Raw genomic sequence first — 25,649 nt, forward strand, 5'->3', positions numbered from 1 at the left:
AAACCCCCCCTCACACAACATTCCTGGTTAATATCCACTGAGTGGCTTGCGCTTCAATGCTTTCCCACCACTACCACCCCTCTCCCCTCTATTCTCTCTTGCTCTCGCTCGTTCAGCCATGACATGTCCCCCCCCTCTTATTTTTCCTCAGGTTTCTCTGGCATATATGGTGTCAAAACGCGTATCGCTTCCCGAAGACGGCGGCTAATTCGAGTTCTCTGCCCAGCCAGCCATTACTTCCCTGTGCGTTTAGCAGTCCAGCAACTGTTTACACACTGAGCACAGCCTCAGTAGTTCTCCCCACAAATAGAGGGGAGGGAGGGCCTAGACCTGTTGTCTGAGCACCACAAGTGTATATGTCATTTGACAAGGAGGCGGTGTGAGATTTTTTTCCTTTTAACGGGGTGCGTCTTTGAAGGAGCAGGTCTTTGATGGAGCAGTTGTTTTGTGGAAATTGCGCCAGCTATTGATGCATTTCTCTTTCTCTGAGCGAGCACAGGTTTTTTTCTTCCACTGTATCTAGAAGATTTACTGTGGCCCTGCGATGTGTTCATCACCCTCAATCCTTTTGTCCGGCCTTGATAACACTGAACCGGACCATTCTCACTGCGATTAAAGGCGACTTGAAGAAAAGAGCTTGTGGTTCAATACACACAGACAGCGAGAGAGCGTTATCGGCAGTGGTCAGACGGTGTGTGTGCATGCTTTCATATATTGGTGTGGCTTCATGCATATTTTGAATGGAGGTGTATGTGTCTGCAGGTTTGCTTGCATGTGTGTGTGATTTTTGATCTCAGTCCCCCTCCCCCAGTCTTGGTCTTTGATTGGTGGCCATGGAGAAGTTGGCCCTCCTTATCTCTCTCTGCATGCAGTCTGGCCACTGGGCTATTTGTTTACCCACCATCAACAGCATAGCAGCATCCGTACTACTTTCTACTGTCCCTCTGCTTCATAAGCAACACACACACACACACACACATATATCCAGCAACAGATTATCTGCGTAAATAAACCGTGATTTGTCTGGTGGGAGTTTTTTTTCTGCAGCGTGGTTAATCGATAAGGTTGTTAAGTCTTTTGACTGTGTCTCCATTAATTACAAGGCAGTGGGAGGAAGGGGGGTGGAGAAATGGAGGGAAGGGGGGGTTGGAAGTGGGAAAATCAATGTGTTAAAAATGAATTCCAGGTATCCAGCCAGACTGTTGGGTGGGTGCATTGTGTGAAAGGAAGGTGCTTGTGAAGTTTGAATGGCAAACGTCTTCTCAGGGGAAGAGGGACACTGAAGAGATGATATCGGGCAATGGGGGAGGAGGTGTAGGGAGGGAAGGAGTTCAGTTGATTGGGTGCGCTGTCTGGCTGAGATGACACGCGTTTGTGTGGCATGTGTGTGCATCACAACATCCTGGAGATGGCCTCTAGAGGAGAAACGCACGTCAAGACTTTGTCCCGATAAAATAATATTTGAATTTGAACATCTGCGTCCTTATAGGCCCTTTCTCTGCTGGGTTTCAATAGAAAGATACTAGCTGTGTTCGAATACTCCTACTAACCTCACTATTTGTGACTTAAATTGAGTATATAGTAACCTTATTGGGCATAGTATGGATATAGTTAGTATGCCAAAGTTCCCTTATGCCGTACTAAATATGAAATAAATATGAAGTATTTGACAATATTTCATTGCAGTGTTTTTAGGGCCCATAATGCAAATCTTCAGAAAATGGGCGTGGCTTCACATTTTCAGATTTGAAGAAAATGGCGGAAAATATGCAGCCGAAGTCCGAGAGTGGATACAAATTCATTGCTTTAACTTCTCTGGGATATGTGGGATGATAGCAAAGATACAAGTGTTATGCATGGAATTTTAGATCCACTTCTACTTAATGCAACCACTGTGTCAGAGTTTAAAAAAACTTTACGGAAAAAGCACACCATGCAGCGGTCAGACACAAAAACAAACCATACAGATATCCGCCATGTTGTGGAGTCAACAGAAGTCAGAAATAGCATTCTAAATATTCACTTACTTTTGATTATCTTCATCAGAATGCACTCCCAGGAATCCCAGTTTCATAATAAATGTTTGTTTTGTTCGATAAAGTCCATCATTTATGTCCAAATACCTCCTTTTTGTTTGCGCGTTTAGACCAGTAATCCAAATTCATGAGGCGCGATCACTAGGTCCAGACGAAAAGTAAAAAAGAATAGAATCAAGTATAGAATCAATCTTTAGGATGTTTTTATCATAAATCTTCAATAATGTTCCAACCGGAGAATTCCTTTGTCTTCAGAAATGCAATGGAACACAGGTCGCTCTCACGTGTGTGCGCATGATCAGCTCATGCCACTCTGGCAGACCCCTTACTCAAACAGCTCTCATTCGCCACACTTCACAATAGAAGCCTCAAACAAGGTTCTAAAGACTGTTGACATCTAGTGGAAGCCTTAGGAAGTGCAATATGACCCCATAGACACTGTATATTCGATAGGCAATGACTTGAAAAACTACAAACCTCAGATTTCCCACTTCCTGGTTGGATTTTCTCTCAGGTTTTTGTCTGCCATATGAGTTCTGTTACAATCACATACATCATTCAAACAGTTATAGAAACTTCAGAGTGTTTTCCTTCCAAATCTACTAATTATATGCATATTCTAGCTTTTATGGCTGAGAGCAGGCAGTTTACTCGGGCACCTTTTTATCCAAGCTACTCAATACTGCCCCCCAGTCCCAAAGAAGTTAAGTAATTATGACAAATGTTAATAAAATGTTGGGCAATGTAACAAAGTAATGACTTTTCAAATAAGTTACCTTACATGTTATGTTGGCTGACAATTTATTAGCTACGCTATCCTTACGAACCACATAGCATATCATTACAGCAGTATGTACCGGTATGTCAGCTCGCTAACGCTTAACTTAGTTGGCTACTAATACATCAAACTTGCCAGTATATTAACTATATGCTATCTAACTAACTACCCAACATATATTGACTAATTAGCCCCGTCATTCTTAGCTTAGCTAAGTGGTATAGTCGTTGTGCGTTCTCAATGGACATTCGAGTGCATTCATAAATTCCCTCTGGCTATCTAACATTACTCCAATTTCAGAGGTATTGGAGTCATTTGTCTCTGGTACACTCTTGTCTGAGTGTACCAGAGCACAGAATAACTGAATTTACGATCACTCAACACCCGTTGAATATGACCGTGTCAGTAAACGCCGGGCATAAAAGCTTAACTAAATTGTTGCCAGCAGCACAGTTAGTCACCAGCGCTCTGGATAACATGCTCTAACCAGCTCTGGGGTGAGTAAAATGGTCAGAGTGAGGTATTCTGTCATTTGTATCAGGAAGTAGCTAGCCAACGTTAGCTTGGGAGCTTGACTGCCGTTGTAAGGTCAGAATGCTCGAATCACCTCAGCCCGAGTGTCCAGTGTGTGCACCGAAAGCGAAACACTCCGAATTTACAAACGGACAATCTGACAACGCTCTGAATTTACGAAGCTCTCAGCGCACTCTGAGCACTCTGGCAATCCAGATTGAATTTAAGAATATACCCGAAGTTGTAAAATGTCTAGCTAGTAATTTGTGTTGCTAGCAAGAGGTTGCATAGCAACAGCATCAACTTCCTGTAGACAGGCGAAGAGCTAGTACGCTCAACTGAAAGGATACAATTCGATTACAGTATACTAAAAATTAACTAATAGTATATAGTATACAGTATGTTAGTATGGGTATTCAAACGCAGCTTCTGTCTCTCTCTGTGTTCACTGTCTATCTTGGATCTATCGTTCTCTCTTTCTTCCCCAGGTCAGGGGTCATCCTATAGGTCAACATGTGTTCTTGTTTTCCCGCCGTCTGTTCGATGCTCTGGGAATTGTGAAGGGGCTAAGTTATTGCTGTGGTCTGGACATAAGGGTAGTGTACACAGCTCTCGTTGACTAGTAATGCATTCCCAGGTATCTGGTCTGCTGGAGTTATTGATTTATGTTAGGGGGTAAGATGCCTTGCCCTCTTTTTCTCCCTCTCAACTATCTGTCCAACTCCCACTCCGTTTTGTCAATCCGTTTCTTTCTTAGCTATTTCTCAATCTCTGAGTTTATCGCTTTCTCTTATTCTTTCTATCTACTCTGTCTGCTCTTCTTTTTCTTGGCTCTTTCTTCTCTCTCTCTTTCCCCCTCCTTTCTCTCCCCCCCATTGCTTGGTCTCTCTCTCTCTCACTCACACTTTCTCCTTGCGCTCTCTCCCTCTATTTGATTAAGATTTATCTTTACGGTTATGGATATGGCATGAACTGTACATTATTATGTTTGCTTCTGAAAATGCCATAGCCCTCCTGATCTCCTGTGAAGATATTCTCCCTCCCTCCACCCCTCAGTCACTCAATTACAGCTCTTCTCCTTTTATTCTCCTCTGCCACTCATTCACAGCCTGTCACATCATCTCGTGGGCCGTGGAGACAGAATGGTTTTATCCTGTTCTGTTTTCTGATTGATCCTACTGTTGTTCCTCTGTCACCACCACTGTTAGTCTTTATCTTATTCATTATTATGCGAAATGGAACAAGACGTCCTTTTGAAATTAAACATACCCAATTTTATTTTTGCTCTCACGCTTTTCAAGGGTATTTTACCAAAGTGCTCCAAGTATGCTTTCAAGTATTCAACATTGTGCTTTCTATGCGCAATCAAAACAGAAAGAAAACAGTAAGCACTCGTCTGCAGCGAGATCCAATTTCCATTGTACTCTTCCCTCCTCCGACTGACGGTTTAATGTTTCGCAGCATCAGTGGAGACTCAGAGCTAGAAAATGGTATATCATACACCACAGTTGAGGAACAATAGGAAAGTAATTCTGCTTTGAAAGTTTATACACTTGTAACTTCACGTTTGAGAAAATGGCCCTTGAATATTTTGGTGCCAACTGAAGAGCCCTTTGTCTACACCCATTCAGCATCTTTCACACCCTCTTAAGCTTTAGCCCCACCCATCTCTTTAAAGATTTAAAGAGTAAAGGCTGGCTTATACTACGGGTGTGTTCGTAAATGTGCAGTTAGCTAACCAACCAGGTTCAATGTTAGCTAGCTGACATTAGGCTATAACTAGCAATGCAAATGGCTCTGAGATATCAATAATATTACTACACACATCATACAGGTAATGTTAGCTAGCTAGCTAACAGTACACTTGAACTTGAAATTCAAACGAATTTGACAAAATTAAAAACGTGTAACATCTGAAAATGTAGCTAGCTAGACTCTCTTACCCGTATTCATGGATGGACGCTTCTCCCTCTGTCACGGAGGCCATGGTTACCCTTAGTTTGAAGATGTAATCCGGAGATGGGTGTTTTAAACAGCAGCTTTCTGTGTGTCCTCTTTTTTGACTAAGTCTTCATATTTGCAATCAAACGCCAGAATTCTCTGTCTCCTTAGCTATCATACTCTAATTCCACTAACTTCCACTAACTTGTTCTCTCTCTCTCTCTCAAATGGCTCTGGGTGGGAGGCCAGCCAGAGTCCTCTTTATCCTTATAGCACAGGGATCTCACATTCCTCTTACAGTATATCACCGTCACACTTTTCTACAACACAGCACCCTGTGTTTAAGAAAATTAATAGAGGTTCTCTGCTAGCTTATGTCTGTATTCTTGGAAAATAATCCACTGATCCTCCTTTTACCCTCCTTTTTGTTTAGGTGAATTGGCACACCTAAATGGCACCCTAGTCATAGACTGTTCTCTCTGCTACCGCACGGCAAGCAGTGACGGAGCACCAAGTCTAGGTTCAAAAGGCTTCTTAACAGCTTCTACCCCCAAGCCATAAGACTCCTGAACAGCTTATCAAAGGCCTACCCAGACCCCTCTTTTACGCTGCTGCTACTCTCTGTTTATAATCTATGCATAGTCACTTTAACTCTACCTACATGTACATCTTACCTCGACTAACCGGTGCGCCTGCACATTGACTCTGTACCGGTACCCCCTGTATATAACCTCGCTTGTTATTTTACAACTGCTGTTAAATTATTTGTTATTTTGATTTTGTGTTAAGCAGTTTGCATCCTGCCCCAATAGATCCACGAATGACACAATCACCATCGTACTGCACACTGCCCTGTCCCATCTGGACAAGAGGAATACCTATGCTGTTCCTTGACTAGAGCTCAGCCTTCGAGACCATAGTACCCTCTAAGCTCTGGGCCCTGGGTCTGAACCCTGCCCTGTGCAACTTTGTCCTGGACTTCCTGATGGGCCACCACCAGGTGGTGAAGCTAGGCAACAACATCTCCACTTCGCTGATCCTCAACACAATGGTGCGTGCCCAGGCCCCCTCCTGTACTCCCTGTTCACCGATGTTCACCCATGCACGTGTCCAACTCAATCATCAACTTTTACAGACAACACAATGGTGGTAGGCCTGACTACAAACATGGGGGGGGTTCCTCAGCCTACACATCACTGACATTTTGAAATTGTCCGTCTACACAGACAGTGTGGTGACGAAGGTGCAACAGCGCCTCTTCAACCTGAAGAAATTTGTCTTTGCCCCGAAGACCCCTCACAAACGTCTACAGATGCACCATTGAGAACATCCTGTGGGGCTGTATCACCGCATGGTACAGCAACTACATCGCCCGCAACCGCAAGGCTCTCCAGAGGGTGGCGCAGTCTGCCCATCGCATCACCGGGAGCACACTGCCTGCCCTCCCGCACATCTACAGCCCCCGGTGTCACAGGAAGGCCAGGAAGATCATCAAGGAACTCAGCCACCTGAGCCACGGCCTGTTCGCCCTGCTACCATCTAGAAGGCAAGGTGCATCAAAGCTGGGACCGAGAGGCTGATAAACAGTTTCTATCTCAAGGCCATCAGACTGTTAAATAGTCACCACAAGTCCGCCTCCGCCCAGTACTCTGCCCTGAACTTTAGTCACTAGCCGGCTGCCACCCGGTACTCAACCCTGCACCTTAGAGACTGCTGCCCTTTGTACATAGTCATGGAACACTGGTCATTTTAATATTTGCGTACTGTTTTACACACTTCATATGTATTTACTGTATTCTAGTCAAGGCCTAGCCTATTTAACTATTGCTGTACTTATACTATTCTATCCTACATGTTCTATCCATATACTGTCCATAATGTCTATTTTTAAAATTTTTATTTAACCAGGTAGGCAAGTTGAGAACAAGTTCTCATTTACAATTGCGACCTGGCCAAGATAAAGCAAAGCAGTTCGACACATACAACAACAGAGTTACACATGGAGTAAAACAAACATACAGTCAATAATACAATAGAAAAATTAGTCTATGTACAATGTGAGCAAATGAGGTGAGATAAGGGAGGTAAAGGCAAAAAAAGGCCATGGTGGCGAAGTAAATACAATATAGCAAGTAAAACACTGGAATGGTAGATTTGCAGTGGAAGAATATGCAAAGTAGAAATAGAAATAATGGGGTGCAACGGAGCAAAATAAATAAATACAGTAGGGAGAGAGGTAGTTGTTTGGGCTAAATTATAGATGGGCGATGTACAGGTGCAGTAATCTGTGAGCTGCTCTGACAGCTGGTGCTTAAAGCTAGTGAGGGAGATAAGTGGTTCCAGTTTCAGAGATTTTTGTAGTTCCTTCCAGTCATTGGCAGCAGAGAACTGGAAGGAGAGGCGGCCAAAGGAGGAATTGGTTTTGGGGGTGACCAGAGAGATATACCTGCTGGAGCGCGTGCTACAGGTGGGTGCTGCTATGGTGACCAGTGAGCTGAGATAAGGGGGGACTTTACCTAGCAGGGTCTTGTAGATGACCTGGAGCCAGTGGGTTTGGCGACGAGTATGAAGCGAGGGCCAGCCAACGAGAGCGTACAGGTTGCAGTGGTGGGTAGTATATGGGGCTTTGGTGACAAAACAGATGGCACTGTGATAGACTGCATCCAATTTATTGAGTAGGGTATTGGAGGCTATTTTGTAGATGTCATCGCCGAAGTCGAGGATCAGTAGGATGGTCAGTTTTACGAGGGTATGTTTGGCAGCGTGAGTGAAGGATGCTTTGTTGCGAAATAGGAAGCCAATTCTAGATTTAACTTTGGATTGGAGATGTTTGATGTAAGTCTGGAAGGAGAGTTTACAGTCTAACCAGACACCTAGGTATTTGTAGTTGTCCACATATTCTAAGTCAGAACCGTCCCAAGTAGTGATGCTGGACGGGTGGGCAGGTGCCGGCAGTGATCGGTTGAAAGAATGCATTTAATTTTACTTGTATTTAAGAGCAGTTGGAGGCCACGGAAGGAGAGCTGTATAGCATTGAAGCTTGTCTGGAGGGTTGTTAACACAGTGTCCAAAGAAGGCCAGAGGTATACAGAATGGTGTCGTCTGCGTAGAGGTGGATCAGAGACTCACCAGCAGCAAGAGCGACATCATTGATGTATACAGAGAAGAGAGTCGGTCCAAGAATTGAACCCTGTGGCACCCCCATAGAGACTGCCAGAGGCCCGGACAACAGGCCCTCCGATTTGACACACTGAACTCTATCGGAGAAGTAGTTGGTGAACCAGGCGAGGCAATCATTTGAGAAATCAAGGCTATCGAGTCGGCCGATGAGGATGTGGTGATTGACAGAGTCGAAAGCCTTGGCCAGGTCGATGAATACGGCTGCACAGTAATGTCTCTTATCGATGGTGGTTATACATCCCATCATATACATACATGTATATTCCGTACTAATATTCAAACATTTCCTAATTCCATTAGTATATTTTTTTATAGTCACATGTATGGTTAGATGTTACTGAACTGTTGGAGCTAGGAATATAAGCATTCCACCACCATCGCAATAACTTCTGCTAAGTATGTGTATGCAACCAATACAGTTTAATTTGATACTGTAAAAGTGAGTCTAAGCATTTAGATATCCTTTAATCCATCTATTTTGTCTGATTTATCTCTGTGATGCTTGTACAGTAGTTGGCTGCACTGTTGGATTCAGCTAGATTTACAAGTTGATGACTTCTGGAGACATTTCTGGAAGTGCGGAAATATTCCGATTTTGAGTGATTTTAATGTCATAAATGTAAGGAGTTCGAGTGACTGGCGCATCAGAATCTGATTTCTGACTGTTAAACGCCTTCACAAGAGCTTTATTATGAGACTAATTAAAATGTGCTCTGTGCCCCCTTGTTTTAATTTCGACTCCCTCGTGCTCAGAATAGAAATATAGATAAACAAAATGGGCTCTATACTTACATGGATATTGCTATAAACCTGTCCGTGAGCTGCATGTTTTCTCAAGATGTCCTCTCAACATCAGCAGAAAGTGGAAATGTTAAAACACTGGTCATCCTTTTCTGTCATTGTTGCTCTGGCATTAAACCTCCCAGGGTTTTATCTCTGACCTAACCTTTGTCACAGATTATGTGAACATGGAGAGGATTAGAAAAGTGCAGTCAAATGGGTTTGCCCCCCTTAATTTTTCCATCTTGCTTGAATTGGAGCTTGGTCTCCTCATCAGTTTATCCAGGCTAACCAAATTGCCTATCTTGTTGCTCCCCTGGTGGAAAAGAAGCATAGCCAATGTAATTCTAACTAGTGTGAGAGTGCTAAATTGATGCCGGGTTGGAAGTTGATCCTATTACAGTGCTGTTTGTCTGCCCCTTCCTCACGTGGGAGAGAGTAGAGCAGGAGCCATGGCTGTCTTAATAGACCTGATGGGCAGAAAGCCTGGGGTGGCTGTCTGGACAGAAAGGGGTACCACAAGGATCAGTGTTGAGGCTGTTGGTCAATGTCTTCAACAGATGATCAGTTCTATATAATTCTCAAATGTATATAGTAGTAGAAAGGAAACACAGACTCTTTGTTTAAGTTTTAAAATGTTCCTTTAGTAATAGGCAGAAGTTGGTACAGATTAGAGGTCGACCGATTGATTTTTCAACGCCGATTTAAAAAAATATATATTTATTTATTTATTTTTTATTTGTAATAATGACAATTACAACAATACTGAGTGAACACTTATTTTAACTTAATTTAATACATCAATAAAATCAATTTAGCCTCAAATAAATAATGAAACATGTTCAATTTGGTTTAAATAATGCAAAAACAAAGTGTTGGAGAAGAAAGTAAAAGTGCAATATGTGCCATGTAAGAAAGCTAACGTTTAAAACCATTGCTCAGAACATGAGAACATATGAAAGCTGGTGGTTGCTTTTAACATGAGTCTTCAATATTACCAGGTAAGAAGTTTTAGGTTGTAGTTATTATTATAGGAATTATAGGACTATTCCTCTCTATACCATTTGTATTTCATATACCTTTGACTTTTGGATGTTCTTATAGGCACTTTAGTATTGCCAGTGTAACAGTATAGCTTCCGTCCCTCTCCTCGCTCCTACCTGGGCTCGAACCAGGAACATAACGACAACAGCCACCCTCGAAGCAGCGTTACCCATGCAGAGCAAGGGGAACAACAACTCCAATGTCTCAGAGCGAGTGATGTTTGAAACGCTATTAGCGCGCACCCCGCTAACTAGCTAGCCATTTCACATCGGTTACACCAGCCTAATCTCGGGAGTTGATAGGCTTGAAGTCATAAATAGCTGCTGGCAAACACACAAAAGTGCTGTTTGAATGAATGCTTACGAGCCAGCTGCTGCCTACCATCGCTCAGTTTGACTGCACTATCAAATCATAGACTTAGTTATAACATGATAACACACAGAAATACGAGCCTTAGGTCATTAATATGGTCGAATCCGGAAACTGTCATCTCGAAAACAAGATATTTATTCTTTCAGTGAAATACGGAACCATTCCGTATTTTATCTAACGGGTGGCATCCATAACTCTACATTGCACAACCTTCAATGTTATGTCATAATTACGTAAAATTCTGGCAAATTAGGCGGCCCAAACTGTTGCATATATACTGACTCTGCGTGCAATGAACGCAAGAGGAGTGACACAATTTCACCTGGTTAATGTTGCCTGCTAACTTGGATTTATTTTAGCTAAATATGCAGGTTTGAAAATATATACTTCTGTGTATTGATTTTAAGAAAGGCATTGATGTTTATGGTTAGGTTCACATTGGAGCAACGATACGCACCGCATCAACTATATGCAACGTAGGACACGCTAGATAAACTAGTAATATCAACAACCATGTGTAGTTAACTAGTGATTATGACTGATTGATCGATTGTTTTTTATAAGATAAGTTTAATGCTAGCTAGCAACTTACCTTGGCTTACTGCATTCACGTAACAGGCAGACTCCTCGTGGAGTGCAATGTAATCAGGTGGTAGGAGCGTTGGACTAGTTAACTGTAAGGTTGCAAGATTGAATCCCCCGAGCTGACAATGTAAAAATCTGTCGTCCTGCCCCTGAACGAAGCAGTTAACCCACCGTTCCTAGGCCGTCATTGAAAATAAGAATGTGTTCTTAACTGACTTGCCTAGTTAAATAAAGATGAAATAAAGATGTAAAAAAATATTTTAAAAAACAGCCAAATCTGTGTCCAAAAATACCGATTTCCGATTATGAAAACTTGAAATCGGCCCTAATTAATCGTCCATTCAGATTAATCGGTTCACCTCTAGTACAGAGTACAGTACATGATGGCTCTCCCCAGGTTCTGCAAAGTATCTAAGACATCCTGTAACTCATATAGCCTCCCCAGTCCCCCTTGCCTGACTTTCCCTGGCAACATTTTAATAAATCTAACCTCCCCCTGACAGCAGCAACCATATTGTCAGCAATTAAAAGCTCAGAAGTGGGTTTGACCAAAAATGTAATCACAATTATAGGGTCATAACAAGGTGAACGAGTCTAAGCATCTTCTGACAGGTGGCTGTTTTCATCAGGCATGCGCAAGCCTTGTGTTCTCAGACAACCAGTCATATTCTCAGAACATCAGACAGCTACGGTGGGGCCCAGACAGGAGGAGTATGAGTGAAGGCGGTTTCTGCCTTCTGATAGTGTCTGAAGGGCACAACCCTCAAAACAGGTGTTAACACACACACAGGTCTCCTGAGAGGAGACCTTAGTTTATTATAACACAATTTATTAACCCTTATAAAAGGTATGAGGCCTTGGTTTAATATCTTCAAGACCATTACCATTCCCTGTCAGAGTGGGGGTGCCACAAGGATCAGTATTGGGACCGTTACCATTACCTGTAAGAGTGGGGGTACCACAAAGATCAGGTTTGGGATCGTTACTATTCCCAGTCAGTGAGGGTATCTCAAGGATCAGCCCTAGGCCCATTACTGTTCCAAGTCAGACCCAGGAGGCAAAGTGGTTTACACAGAGCCACAGCAGGGGAAAAATATGGGTAGGTAGGGGGATTGGGATGTTGCAACTGTTTGAAGGACTCAGGATTTAGTGCTTGCCAACATTCTTTGCCTGTTGATATCAAAACGCTATATTGAAGAGGAAGGAAAAACATATTTTTGGAAAATCTTGGAATATATGAAATGATATCAATGCTTTTATACATTAGTGTTAATGTTATCTTTATGATAGACACATTTTCTCCCCCCTCACTTGTCCCCCTCGCTACAGACCCCATGCATGGCCCCCAAAGACTGGAGGTGGTGGACATCAAGTCCAAGCAGATCACAGTGCGCTGGGAGCCCTTCGGCTACAACGTGACCCGTTGCCACAGTTACAATCTGACTGTCGAGTACCGCTACCAGGCAGACGACAAGGAGGAGACCCGCGAGGAGGTGTGCTACGACACCTTGAGCCTGGCGCCGCAGCACACCATCCGGAACCTGTCACCCTACACCAACGTCAGCGTCAAACTGGTGCTGAGGAACCCCGAAGGCATCAAGGAGAGCATGGACGTGGACGTGCTGACCGACGAAGATGGTAAGTGGGCGAGGTTCTGTTCTAGAATAGCATATTAATTGGATAGTAGTGAAATACACGATGGGCTGGACAATTCTCATCTCATCGCGCATCTTGGAAATCAATCAAACCGCCGTCATTAACCCAATGGAAAAATCAAATGATTTATTATTTAAATAGTGAAAGTGTTTTGGCTATGGAGATAAACAAGAAAGTGCAGTTTCGGGCCATGTAGTGGAAAGTAATGCGGTCACTGGAGATGAGTGTGTGCGATAGTGGGTCTGGCAGGTGTGATTTCATTGTTTTGTATGATGTTGTCATTTGCATGTGTATGTTTTGTATTGTTTATAAAATATTAAATGTATAGATATTTTTTAAATGAAATAGAATTGACCCCAACTCTGTCCTGCCAAAACGTCCAACATTCAGCTTTTCAAGGCCATCATCGGGGCCTAACAGAGAACATGAAAGCATGAGGGCACGTGTTTCAATAAGTGCCAGATACAGTAGTCATTTGAAAGCACTTACGTCGCCCTCCTTTGATACATACACCTACTTCTGCGTGTTTCCTTTTAATTGGTTTCTTCAAAGGCCATTTGTAAATGACAATCTCACGCCGCTATTCAAAGTGATATTAAACGTTCAAAGGATCTCGATTGAATTTATCTTCCTGATAACAAGTAGAACTTTTCCACATAGGTATAGTATGTGATTTAAGTTGAATAGCTTTTTATTTATTTATTTGCTAGAAACATGAAACCTTTGACCCTCTTATGGGTAAGAAAATGGAACGGCGTGCTTTCCTTTTATTGAACTGTTTTGCCAGCGAGTTGTACATGTAGCGGGTCTTGACCCTAATGCTAGTTGGTTTTCCTTCCGATGTAATTTACAATGTGAGCACCCAGCACTGTGTACCTCCCAGCCATACTGTAAACCATGATGTTTTCTCATAACTTTTAGGTCATTGAAGAAGTTGAAAGAGACAATGGCAAAACATCCAGTTTGACTAAATGTACCGTACTGTTTCAGGACCTCACTGGGGTCAGGGAGAACGAATAGAACTGCATGACCATGACCCCCCCGCCCCCAGCCATTCATGATAAAGTCACTCTATTTCCCCCTATTCCCTGTCCACCTAAGTGCCTGGCGCTGTGCCACTCCAGTCCATCCAGGGGAGCACCTACGAGGAGAAGATCGCCCTGCGATGGAGCGAGCCTGTCCAGACCTACGGGATCATTAAGCAGTATGAGGTAAGATCATCTGGGGAAACTGCTAAGCCCAGCCGCCCATCTGGGCCCACCTTTCTGTCTTTCTTCCTCTCCCTTTTTCTCTCTCTCCCTCTTCCCTCCAACACACATCCATCTGGTCTGGCAGGAGCCGGACGGCTTCCATTATCGAATAAACCCAACCTAATAACCTTAAGGTCTGTTAACACAATCTATTACCCACTGAACCCCCTCCGACAGCATGCCCCGCCCCAGCCATGCCCCGCCCCAGCCATGCCCCGCCCCAGCCTTGCCCAACCAACCCAACCCCGCCCCAGCCTTGCCCAACCAACCCAACCCAGCCTTGCCCCGCCCCAGCCTTGCCCTGCACCAGCCTCCAGCCTTGCCCCGCCCCAGCCATGCCCCGCCCCAGCCATGCCCCGCCCCAGCCTTGCCCCATCCCAGCCTTGCCCCATCCCAGCCTTGCCCCACCCCAGCCTTGCCCCACCCCAGCCTTGCCCAACCCCAGCCTTGCCCCACCCCAGCCTTGCCCAACCCCAGCCTTGCCCAACCCCAGCCTTGCCCAACCCCAGCCTTGCCCAACCCCAGCCTTGCCCAACCCCAGCCTTGCCCAACCCCAGCCTTGCCCAGCCTCAGCCAACCCAACCCAACCCGCCCCAGCATTGCCCCGCCCCAGCCATGCCCCGCCCCAGCCATGCCCCGCCCCAGCCATGCCCCGCCCCAGCCTTGCCCAACCAACCCAACCCAGCCTTGCCCCGCCCCAGCCTTGCCCCGCCCCAGCCATGCCCCGCCCCAGCCATGCCCCGCCCCGCCCCAGCCTTGCCCCATCCCAGCCTTGCCCCATCCCAGCCTTGCCCCACCCCAGCCTTGCCCCACCCCAGCCTTGCCCAACCCCAGCCTTGCCCAGCCTCAGCCAACCCAACCCACCCCAGCATTGCCCCGCCCCAGCCATGCCCCGCCCCAGCCATGCCCCGCCCCAGCCATGCCCCGCCCCAGCCATGCCCCGCCCCAGCCTTGCCCAACCAACCCAACCACCGCCCCAGCCTTGCCCAACCAACCCGCCCCAGCCTTTCCCCGCCCCAGCCTTTCCCCGCCCCAGCCTTGCCCCGCCCCAGCCTTGCCCCGCCCCCAGCCTTGCCCAGCCATGCCCCGCCCCAGCCATGCCCCGCCCCAGCCTTGCCCCGCCCCAGCCTTGCCCAACCCACCCCAGCCTTGCCCCACCCCAGCCTTGCCCCACCCCAGCCTTGCCCAACCCCAGCCTTGCCCAACCCCAGCCTTGCCCAACCCCAGCCTTGCCCAGCCTCAGCCAACCCAACCCAACCCACCCCAGCATTGCCCCACCCCAGCATTGCCCCACCCCAGCCTTGCCCCACCCCAGCATTGCCCCACCCCAGCCTTGCCCAACCCCAGCCTTGCCCCACCCCAGCCATGCCCCTGCTCAGCCTAACCCAACCCATCCCTCCCCACCCCAGCACTCCAGTTGCTCCATTCCAGCTATAATTATGAGCCGTCCTATCCTCAGCAGCCTCCACTGATTTGTAGCTAACACTGTTGAAATACAACTATAGAGTTGATCGTCAAGCTTCTGGCATAGTGATGGAATAGAAACTGGAGGCACACAGTACTTGAGTATTGTTGTCATAGGAGCGTGGGGCATACCTTCGAGTTAGACGGTGGACCATGCTGCACTTAATCTGTCTAACATCATCCACTATTTATATAGAAGATTGCAGTCTTAAAATACCCCTCATCAACAACACTGCGATGTCAAGACGGAAACATCTGGCCCTCTCCAACGTTTACACAACCTACCTGAAAAGATCATATAGCTGTGTGGTTTCCTGTTATCCACATTTGTACATAAAACAGTTGGTGGAAAGCACTGTACATAAAATAATTGGTGGAAAGCACTGTACATGAAACAGCACTGTACATGAAACAGCACTGTACATGAAACAGCACTGTACATGAAACAGCACTGTACATAAAACAGCACTGTACATGAAACAGCACTGTACATGAAACAGCACTGTACATGAAACAGCACTGTACATAAAACAGCACTGTACATGTTTATAGGCTACTCTAGTTCAACGTGTTTCTCCTATCGCAGCATTTGCCTTGCGTTTGACGTGTCCTTCAGCTCCCCACACAATAAGACGAAAATAGGGTTTTATTGCGTTAAGAAGAGCCATTGTGCTAGACCTGAATTTGTGCAAAAATTCTCCAATTAAGCTGTCAGATATGCTCATAATTAAATTATATTCTGTCATCTCGAGCTGACTCTGGGCTGCGATCCGGTTGAAAGAATGGACAAATCAAAAGTTAATTTTTGTACTGCCTCATTAGACTCTGATGGACTCAACCCCATTATTACTGTCATTCGTTGGCATTCAGCTCGTCTCATGTGCTCTTCAGCCTTTTGACTCCATCTCTCTCTCTCTCTCTCTCTCTCCAAAACAGCTTTTTGTTCAGAGTTGAGATCTTTATTGTAATTTCTCTTGGTTGGGGAAACGCAGTGCTGGTTCATTGTTTGAATATGCACAGCCTGAATTCATAGCCGTCCAACCACAGCTGACCCCTAACCCTAATGCAAGCCCCTACTCTCCACACACAAAACACCCCCCACCCCCACAAAAACTACTTTGACAGCCGTGTGTGTGTGTGTGTGTGAGCGATATGTGAAAAGCGATCAACGCTAACTTGAATAGCCTTTTGAAAGGCTCCAGATGCGTTCCTCCCTCCCTCCTGATATAGACTAATGGCCCAGCAGAGCCCTGAGCAGCAGCATTCCACACCTGACGGATACAAATGGTCGCCACCGCACTGCAACACTCCCCATTGTGCCCCTTAATTGGGAATCAGAACAGAATAATAAAGGAGGCTTTCCATTAGGAGAGACCAAATGATTTATTTAAATTAAGCTTTTCAAGAGCGAGCTGATAAAGTTATATGAAGGAGAGGAGGAGGAAGGAGGAGGGTACACGCGACGCTCCACTGCTCTCCCTTTCAGAAAGAAATCCCTAGGCCTCCATTCTCCTACTCTAGAGGAAGCGGGGGGCGATTTGAATAAAGCAGGGGGAATGATTTGAATAAAACAACAGACTTGAATGCTGTTTCTATGGAAAGTTCAGGCCTAGTTTGCCTATCAGATACCAGGCTCTGCATACTACTCTAACTTTGTGCTGCAACTCTTTCATAATATTTTTTTGTGTATTACAGCTATGATATTCTGGCTAATGGTACACCATAATCCTTACTATACACCAAAACTAACCATAGCAAGCCTGAACCTACTTTTGAAACTGTTGATATAAGCTTGTCCTCTCCAGCCATCTAATCTAGGTTGTGTGTCCATCCTCAGATCTCCTACAAGGCCCTCAGCTCCTTCGACACGGAGTTTGACCTGACCAACCAGAGTGGTAGGGTGTTCAAATTCAGCAATGAGACATTCCACATGTTTGTGGGTCTCTACCCCGGTTCCACCTACTCATTCACCATCCGGGCCAGCACCGTCAAGGGCTTTGGAACCCCCATCATCACCCAGTTCACCACCAAGATCTCAGGTGAGGAGAAACAATGATCAGGATCAACATACAATCTGTGCTGTAGTGCCCAAAATCCTCCAGGACATACTCAGTAATACAGTTTGTGTTCCTGGTGTCTGTGTTTATCTACATTTGTGTATATTTTTCGATCTCTGTCTATGTTTGTGTGAACTGTGTACTCGCGGTTATGTGTCGTCTGTCGGGCTGTGTGTCGTCTGTCGGTCTGCGTGTCGTCTGTCTGTCTCATGTCGGGCTGTCGGTCTGTCTCGGTCGGGCTGTCGGTCTGTCTCGGTCGGGCTGTCGGTCTGTCTCGGTCGGGCTGTCGGTCTGTCTCGGTTGGGCTGTCGGTCTGTCGGTCTCGGGCTGTCGGTCTCGGGCTGTCGGTCTCTGTCTGTCGGCCTCTGTCTGTCGGTCTCTGTCTGTCGGTCTCTGTCTGTCGGTCAGTTTCGAGTCACCCCATAGAGATAGAGGACTTTTTTTTGTTTTGTATCTATGACATCATGGGCAGCGCCATTGAGGTTACAACCCAGTTGACTACTTTGACTATTATGAAATGGCAGAATCACAGTGGAAGCCTCTCATGCTAAAATGGGATATATCCATGATGAGTCCTCTATCTATCTCTGAGTCACCCTTTCCTGTGCCCCCCCTCTCCCACAGCTCCGTTGATGCCAGGCTATGACCAGGAGACTCCCCTGAACCAGACAGACAGCACGGTCACCGTCCTGCTGAAGCCTGCCCAGAGCCGAGGAGCCCCTGTCAGGTAGGCCCTTTCATACGTACATACACACACACACACACCAATTTAACACCCTGCCCTCACTCCCGACCCCATTTTCCTCTCCTCTCGTTCCCACAATGCTGTTCACCCCACAAATTCCCTTCGCTGCCAACCGCTTCGGCCTCCCTCTGACCTAATTGATTGTAATTGCCTTGCCAAGAGAGTGTTTTTATCCACACTTGGGTTTTTATAGGGGTTTTTACAATGCATCACATCTTCATGTGGGCATTTGATCTGAGCAGCACTATATCTTTTGAAGATAAGAACAAAGCTTTTTCTCAGACTCCAAAGACGAACCCCCCCCTTCCTTCCACTTTTATGTTGCCAGGTACATCTGGAAGCACAGATTGTCGTCAAGGGTGTCTCTCCTTTGATTTGCACACCACTGTAAATAAACAGGACAGATGAGAAATATGCAATATGCTTGCTCGGGAGCACAAATGGCGATTCGAGCCATTTAAAAAAATTCTCCTTGGAATGGATGGTAGAGAGAGAAATGAATAACAGCAATGGCAGGGTTCCCACACCCCGGCTATGTTAGCCTTCCCTCATTTGCTGCTGCCGCTAGTGCTGCCGACGAGCTCTCCATGAAACCTACGGCTGTAAATTGTCTGGCACTAAATGTGTGTAAGAGAGAGAGAGACACACATACGTGTACGTGCGTGTGCATGTCTGTGCACTGCAGACTGCAGATATTCTGGCAGCTGGGTCTGAAGTTGTCCCAAAAACATAGACAGGATATCCTGCTTCGGTTGTGACTGTGTTGTCAGAGCTCTTTTTTGTTGTTGTCCTTAGTCATGAAGTCCTTGTACTGCATTAAGGTCACAGGTTATCACAAGGCATGCATTGTTTTTTAATCATTCACACACACACACACACATAGAAAAACACAGGGACCAAACGCCCGCAAGATATCCACGAAAGGTTGGACACTGGAATTCACGTGCCGTCAAACAAGATCCTTAACTTCAGTATCCTTTAATTTGACAATAGTGTGTGACATAACACCACCCCCCCCACACACAAAAAAAAATATCACTGGTAAGATTAACACCAAAAATACAAGACTGTCAGCCCTCATCCAATCCCACGCAGGTACACCTTTTTTTCTCCCCGGATGACTGTCATTCTGTCACATTGGCTCGTCATTGTCATCTTAATTACAGTTAACTTAATAACATCACAGGATTCGCTAATTAACGCATTTAGGCAATTGTTTGTTGTTGACTGGTCAGGAGTCGCTTACAGATAAAAGTGAGGATTTGGCGACTAAAATGTCCTCTGGTTTGTATAACTCCCTCTAATAACTCCCTCTAATAACTCCCTCTGTATAACTCTGGTTTGTATAACTCCCTCTAATCCTAGCACAATGGCTCAACGGGAAATTAAGTAAAAATCAGTCTGTACATTGGCGCGATATATGATTCATTGGGGATTAATTGTCATTATGACAATTATGATATTCTGTTACTGTATATTGAAGATCATGATCAACTGTCAATCAAGTGATATTTAGTTCTGCTGCCATAATTCTTATTAATAATTCCCCATTTCTACCCTCCGTCGTACTTAAAAATGTCCTAGGCATTGGTCACAGCACTCTCCCTGACATGAAGAGGGTTTCCTTCAGAGTGTACTTGTGTGTTCTCTGCTACCATGTGGCATGCCGAAGGGGGTTTCCTTCAGAGTGTACTTGTGTGTTTTCTGCTACCACGTGACATGTCGAAGGGACTAAATCATGTGTGTGTTCTCTGCTACCACGTGACATGTCGAAGGGACTAAATCATGTGTGTGTTCTCTGCTACCACGTGACATGTCGAAGGGACTAAATCATGTGTGTGTTCTCTGCTACCACGTGGCATGTCGAAGGGACTAAATCATGTGTGTGTTCTCTGCTACCACGTGACATGTCGAAGGGACTAAATCATGTGTGTGTTCTCTGCTACCACGTGGCATGTCGAAGGGACTAAATCATGTGTGTGTTCTCTGCTACCACGTGGCATGTCGAAGGGACTAAATCATGTGTGTGTTCTCTGCTACCACGTGACATGTCGAAGGGACTAAATCATGTGTGTGTTCTCTGCTACCACGTGACATGTCGAAGGGACTAAATCATGTGTGTGTTCTATCCAGCTGTGTTACTTCTATGTAGCAGTCTGTCACAAGAGACTAATAGAAAGGTGATGAACACATTCAGTCACGAGCCCCATATTCCTTCTGTCAGGCTACAGTCAGTATGGAGGGGTTGGGTGGGGAAGAAACGTCAGTATGGAGGGGTTGGGTTCGGGAAGGAACGTCAGTATGGAGGGGTTGGGTGGGGAAGAAACGTCAATATGGAGGGGTTGGGTGGGGAAGAAACGTCAATATGGAGGGGTTGGGTGGGGAAGAAACGTCAATATGGAGGGGTTGGGTGGGGAAGAAACGTCAATATGGAGGGGTTGGGTGGGGAAGAAACGTCAATATGGAGGGGTTGGGTGGGGAAGAAACGTCAATATGGAGGGGTTGGGTGGGGAAGAAACGTCAATATGGAGGGGTTGGGTGGGGAAGGAACGTCAATATGGAGGGGTTGGGTTCGGGAAGAAACGTCAATATGGAGGGGTTGGGTGGGGAAGAAACGTCAATATGGAGGGGTTGGGTGGGGAAGAAACGTCAATATGGAGGGGTTGGGTGGGGAAGGAACGTCAATATGGAGGGGTTGGGTGGGGAAGAAACGTCAATATGGAGGGGTTGGGTGGGGAAGAAACGTCAATATGGAGGGGTTGGGTGGGGAAGAAATGTCAATATGGAGGGGTTGGGTGGGGAAGAAACGTCAATATGGAGGGGTTGGGTGGGGAAGAAACGTCAATATGGAGGGGTTGGGTGGGGTAGAAACGTCAATATGGAGGGGTTGGGTGGGGAAGAAACGTCAATATGGAGGGGTTGGGTGGGGAAGGAACGTCAATATGGAGGGGTTGGGAAGAAACGTCAATATGGAGGGGTTGGGTGGGGAAGGAACGTCAATATGGAGGGGTTGGGTGGGGAAGAAACGTCAATATGGAGGGGTTGGGTGGGGAAGAAACGTCAATATGGAGGGGTTGGGTGGGGAAGAAACGTCAATATGGAGGGGTTGGGTGGGGAAGAAACGTCAATATGGAGGGGTTGGGTGGGGAAGAAACGTCAATATGGAGGGGTTGGGTGGGGAAGAAACGTCAATATGGAGGGGTTGGGTGGGGAAGAAACGTCAATATGGAGGGGTTGGGTGGGGAAGGAACGTCAATATGGAGGGGTTGGGAAGAAACGTCAATATGGAGGGGTTGGGTGGGGAAGAAACGTCAATATGGAGGGGTTGGGTGGGGAAGAAACGTCAATATGGAGGGGTTGGGTGGGGAAGAAACGTCAATATGGAGGGGTTGGGTGGGGAAGAAACGTCAATATGGAGGGGTTGGGTGGGGAAGAAACGTCAATATGGAGGGGTTGGGTGGGGAAGAAACGTCAATATGGAGGGGTTGGGTGGGGAAGAAACGTCAATATGGAGGGGTTGGGTGGGGAAGAAACGTCAATATGGAGGGGTTGGGTGGGGAAGAAACGTCAATATGGAGGGGTTGGGTGGGGAAGAAACGTCAATATGGAGGGGTTGGGTGGGGAAGAAACGTCAATTTGGAGGGGTTGGGTGGGGAAGAAACGTCAATATGGAGGGGTTGGGTGGGGAAGAAACGTCAATATGGAGGGGTTGGGTGGGGAAGAAACGTCAATATGGAGGGGTTGGGTGGGGAAGAAACGTCAATATGGAGGGGTTGGGTGGGGAAGGAACGTCAATATGGAGGGGTTGGGTGGGGAAGAAACGTCAATATGGAGGGGTTGGGAAGAAACGTCAATAGGGAGGGGTTGGGTGGGGAAGGAACGTCAATATGGAGGGGTTGGGTGGGGAAGGAACGTCAATATGGAGGGGTTGGGTGGGGAAGAAACGTCAATATGGAGGGGTTGGGAAGAAACGTCAATATGGAGGGGTTGGGTGGGGAAGGAACGTCACTATGGAGGGGTGGGGAAGAAACGTCAATATGGAGGGGTTGGGTGGGGAAGAAACGTCAATATGGAAGGGTTGGGTTGGGAAGAAACGTCAATATGGAGGGGTTGGGTGGGGAAGAAACGTCAATATGGAGGGGTTGGGTGGGGAAGAAACGTCAATATGGAGGGGTTGGGAAGAAACGTCAATATGGAGGGGTTGGGTTGGGAAGAAACGTCAATATGGAGGGGTTGGGTGGGGAAGAAACATCAATATGGAGGGGTTGGGTGGGGAAGAAATGTCAATATGGAGGGGTTGGGTGGGGAAGAAATGTCAATATGGAGGGGTTGGGTGGGGAAGAAATGTCAATATGGAGGGGTTGGGAAGAAACGTCAATATGGAGGGGTTGGGAAGAAACGTCAATATGGAGGGGTTGGTTGGGAATAAACGTCAATATGGAGGGATTGGGTGGGGAAGAAACGTCAATATGGAGGGGTTGGGTGGGGAAGAAACGTCAATATGGAGGGTTTGGGTGGGGAAGAAACGTCAATATGGAGGGGTTGGGAAGAAACGTCAATATGGAGGGGTTGGGAAGAAACGTCAATATGGAGGAGTTGGGTGGGGAAGAAACGTCAATATGGAGGGGTTGGGTTGGGAAGAAATGTCAGTATGGAGGGGTTGGGTGGGGAAGAAATGTCAGTATGGAGGGGTTGGGTGGGGAAGAAACGTCAGTATGGAGGGGTTGGGTGGGGAAGAAACGTCAGTATGGAGGGGTTGGGTGGGGAAGAAACGTCAGTAAGGGGTTGGGTGGGGAAGAAACGTCAGTATGGAGGGGTTGGGTGGGGAAGAAATGGCAGTATGGAGGGGTTGGGTGGGGAAGAAATGTCAGTATGGAGGGGTTGGGAAGAAACGTCAATATGGAGGGTTGGGTGGGCAAGAAACGTCAATATGAGACACTGTAGGTCCCATTACAGAGAGGGAGACAGCACGTGTCACTGTAGAAGTTCAGACTGTCATACCTGGAGTATTGTGTTCCACAATAAGTGGCTGAAGAGAATCCTCGGGTGCTACAGCTTGTGGAGAACGCATTCAATTAATGAGCTTCAGATCCATTCGGAATGCGTCATTCAATTAATGAGCTTCAGATCCATTCGGAATGTGTCATTCAATTAATGAGCTTCAGATCCATTCGGAATGCGTCATTCAATTAATGAGCTTCAGATCCATTCGGAATGCGTCATTCAATTAATGAGCTTCAGATCCATTCGGAATGCGTCATTCAATTAATGAGCTTTAGATCCATTCGAATGCGTCATTCAATTAATGAGCTTCAGATCCATTCGAATGCGTCATTCAATTAATGAGCTTCAGATCCATTCGAATGCGTCATTCAATTAATGAGCTTCAGATCCATTCGAATGCGTCATTCAATTAATGAGCTTCAGATCCATTCGAATGCGTCATTCAATTAATGAGCTTTAGATCCATTCGAATGCGTCATTCAATTAATGAGCTTCAGATCCATTCGAATGCGTCATTCAATTAATGAGCTTCAGATCCATTCGAATGCGTCATTCAATTAATGAGCTTCAGATCCATTCTGAATGCGTCATTCAATTAATGAGCTTCAGATCCATTCTGAATGCGTCATTCAATTAATGAGCTTCAGATCCATTCTGAATGCGTCATTCAATTAATGAGCTTCAGATCCATTCGGAATGCGTCATTCAATTAATGAGCTTCAGATCCATTCGGAATGCGTCATTCAATTAATGAGCTTCAGATCCATTCTGAATGCGTCATTCAATTAATGAGCTTCAGATCCATTCGGAATGCGTCATTCAATTAATGAGCTTCAGATCCATTCGGAATGCGTCATTCAATTAATGAGCTTTAGATCCATTCTGAATGCGTCATTCAATTAATGAGCTTTAGATCCATTCGGAATGCGTCATTCAATTAATGAGCTTCAGATCCATTCTGAATGCGTCATTCAATTAATGAGCTTCAGATCCATTCTGAATGCGTCATTCAATTAATGAGCTTCAGATCCATTCGGAATGCGTCATTCAATTAATGAGCTTCAGATCCATTCTGAATGCGTCATTCAATTAATGAGCTTCAGATCCATTCTGAATGCGTCATTCAATTAATGAGCTTCAGATCCATTCTGAATGCGTCATTCAATTAATGAGCTTCAGATCCATTCGGAATGCGTCATTCAATTAATGAGCTTCAGATCCATTCGGAATGCGTCATTCAATTAATGAGCTTCAGATCCATTCGGAATGCGTCATTCAATTAATGAGCTTCAGATCCATTCGGAATGCGTCATTCAATTAATGAGCTTCAGATCCATTCGGAATGCGTCATTCAATTAATGAGCTTCAGATCCATTCGGAATGCGTCATTCAATTAATGAGCTTTAGATCCATTCTGAATGCGTCATTCAATTAATGAGCTTTAGATCCATTCGGAATGCGTCATTCAATTAATGAGCTTCAGATCCATTCTGAATGCGTCATTCAATTAATGAGCTTTAGATCCATTCTGAATGCGTCATTCAATTAATGAGCTTCAGATCCATTCGGAATGCGTCATTCAATTAATGAGCTTTAGATCCATTCTGAATGCGTCATTCAATTAATGAGCTTTAGATCCATTCGGAATGCGTCATTCAATTAATGAGCTTCAGATCCATTCTGAATGCGTCATTCAATTAATGAGCTTCAGATCCATTCTGAATGCGTCATTCAATTAATGAGCTTCAGATCCATTCTGAATGCGTTATCATATGCCACCGTTCTTCTTTGGAGGTATGATACATCTATTTTTAGTACTTTGTTTTAACATGATGTGAGGCGGTAGCGTTGGAATTGATGTGGTTCATTACACAATATACTGTGGAAGAACACGACTGGTTGCTCGCCATTATGTCCTCCCCGGCGATGGGATTTAGCCAGCCAGATTTGAATGTGAATTACCAGATGTTTTGCCTTGATACATTTCACAAAGAATGCATCCTGTCCAACTGATTGGATACGTTTGGTAAAAGCACTTGAATGACAATGCGTCGGGATGCATACAAAAACACAACCTCTGCTTAACTTAAAAACCAAATTAAAGAAGGCTGGGCTATATTTGCCAGGCTTTGTCCTGAATAACATACACACACGTCATGTCGCATTTGGTGCATAAAGCCTTGTGAGGGACTGCATCATTGACAGGCTGGTGTTTGAAGGGCCGTCTGTCTGGCAGCGTTACAT

General features: G+C 45.7%; 1 protein-coding gene across 12 annotated transcripts in view; it reads left to right on the forward strand.

The window, feature by feature from the left end:
• LOC112215327 (receptor-type tyrosine-protein phosphatase mu-like) overlaps positions 1-25,649 on the forward strand; it is a 333,484-nt gene that overhangs the window by 171,554 nt on the left and 136,281 nt on the right. For all 12 annotated transcript variants that reach the window (XM_042298786.1, XM_042298787.1, XM_042298789.1 and 9 more), the window contains exons 8-11: positions 12,559-12,867; positions 13,987-14,096; positions 17,437-17,638; positions 18,281-18,383. In XM_042298786.1, coding sequence (XP_042154720.1) covers positions 12,559-12,867; positions 13,987-14,096; positions 17,437-17,638; positions 18,281-18,383 — 724 coding nt within the window. The remainder of the gene's footprint in view (positions 1-12,558; positions 12,868-13,986; positions 14,097-17,436; positions 17,639-18,280; positions 18,384-25,649) is intronic.

The sequence above is a fragment of the Oncorhynchus tshawytscha genome, linkage group LG16 (assembly GCF_018296145.1).
Source record: "Oncorhynchus tshawytscha isolate Ot180627B linkage group LG16, Otsh_v2.0, whole genome shotgun sequence".
In the NCBI taxonomy this organism is placed as follows: domain Eukaryota; kingdom Metazoa; phylum Chordata; class Actinopteri; order Salmoniformes; family Salmonidae; genus Oncorhynchus; species Oncorhynchus tshawytscha.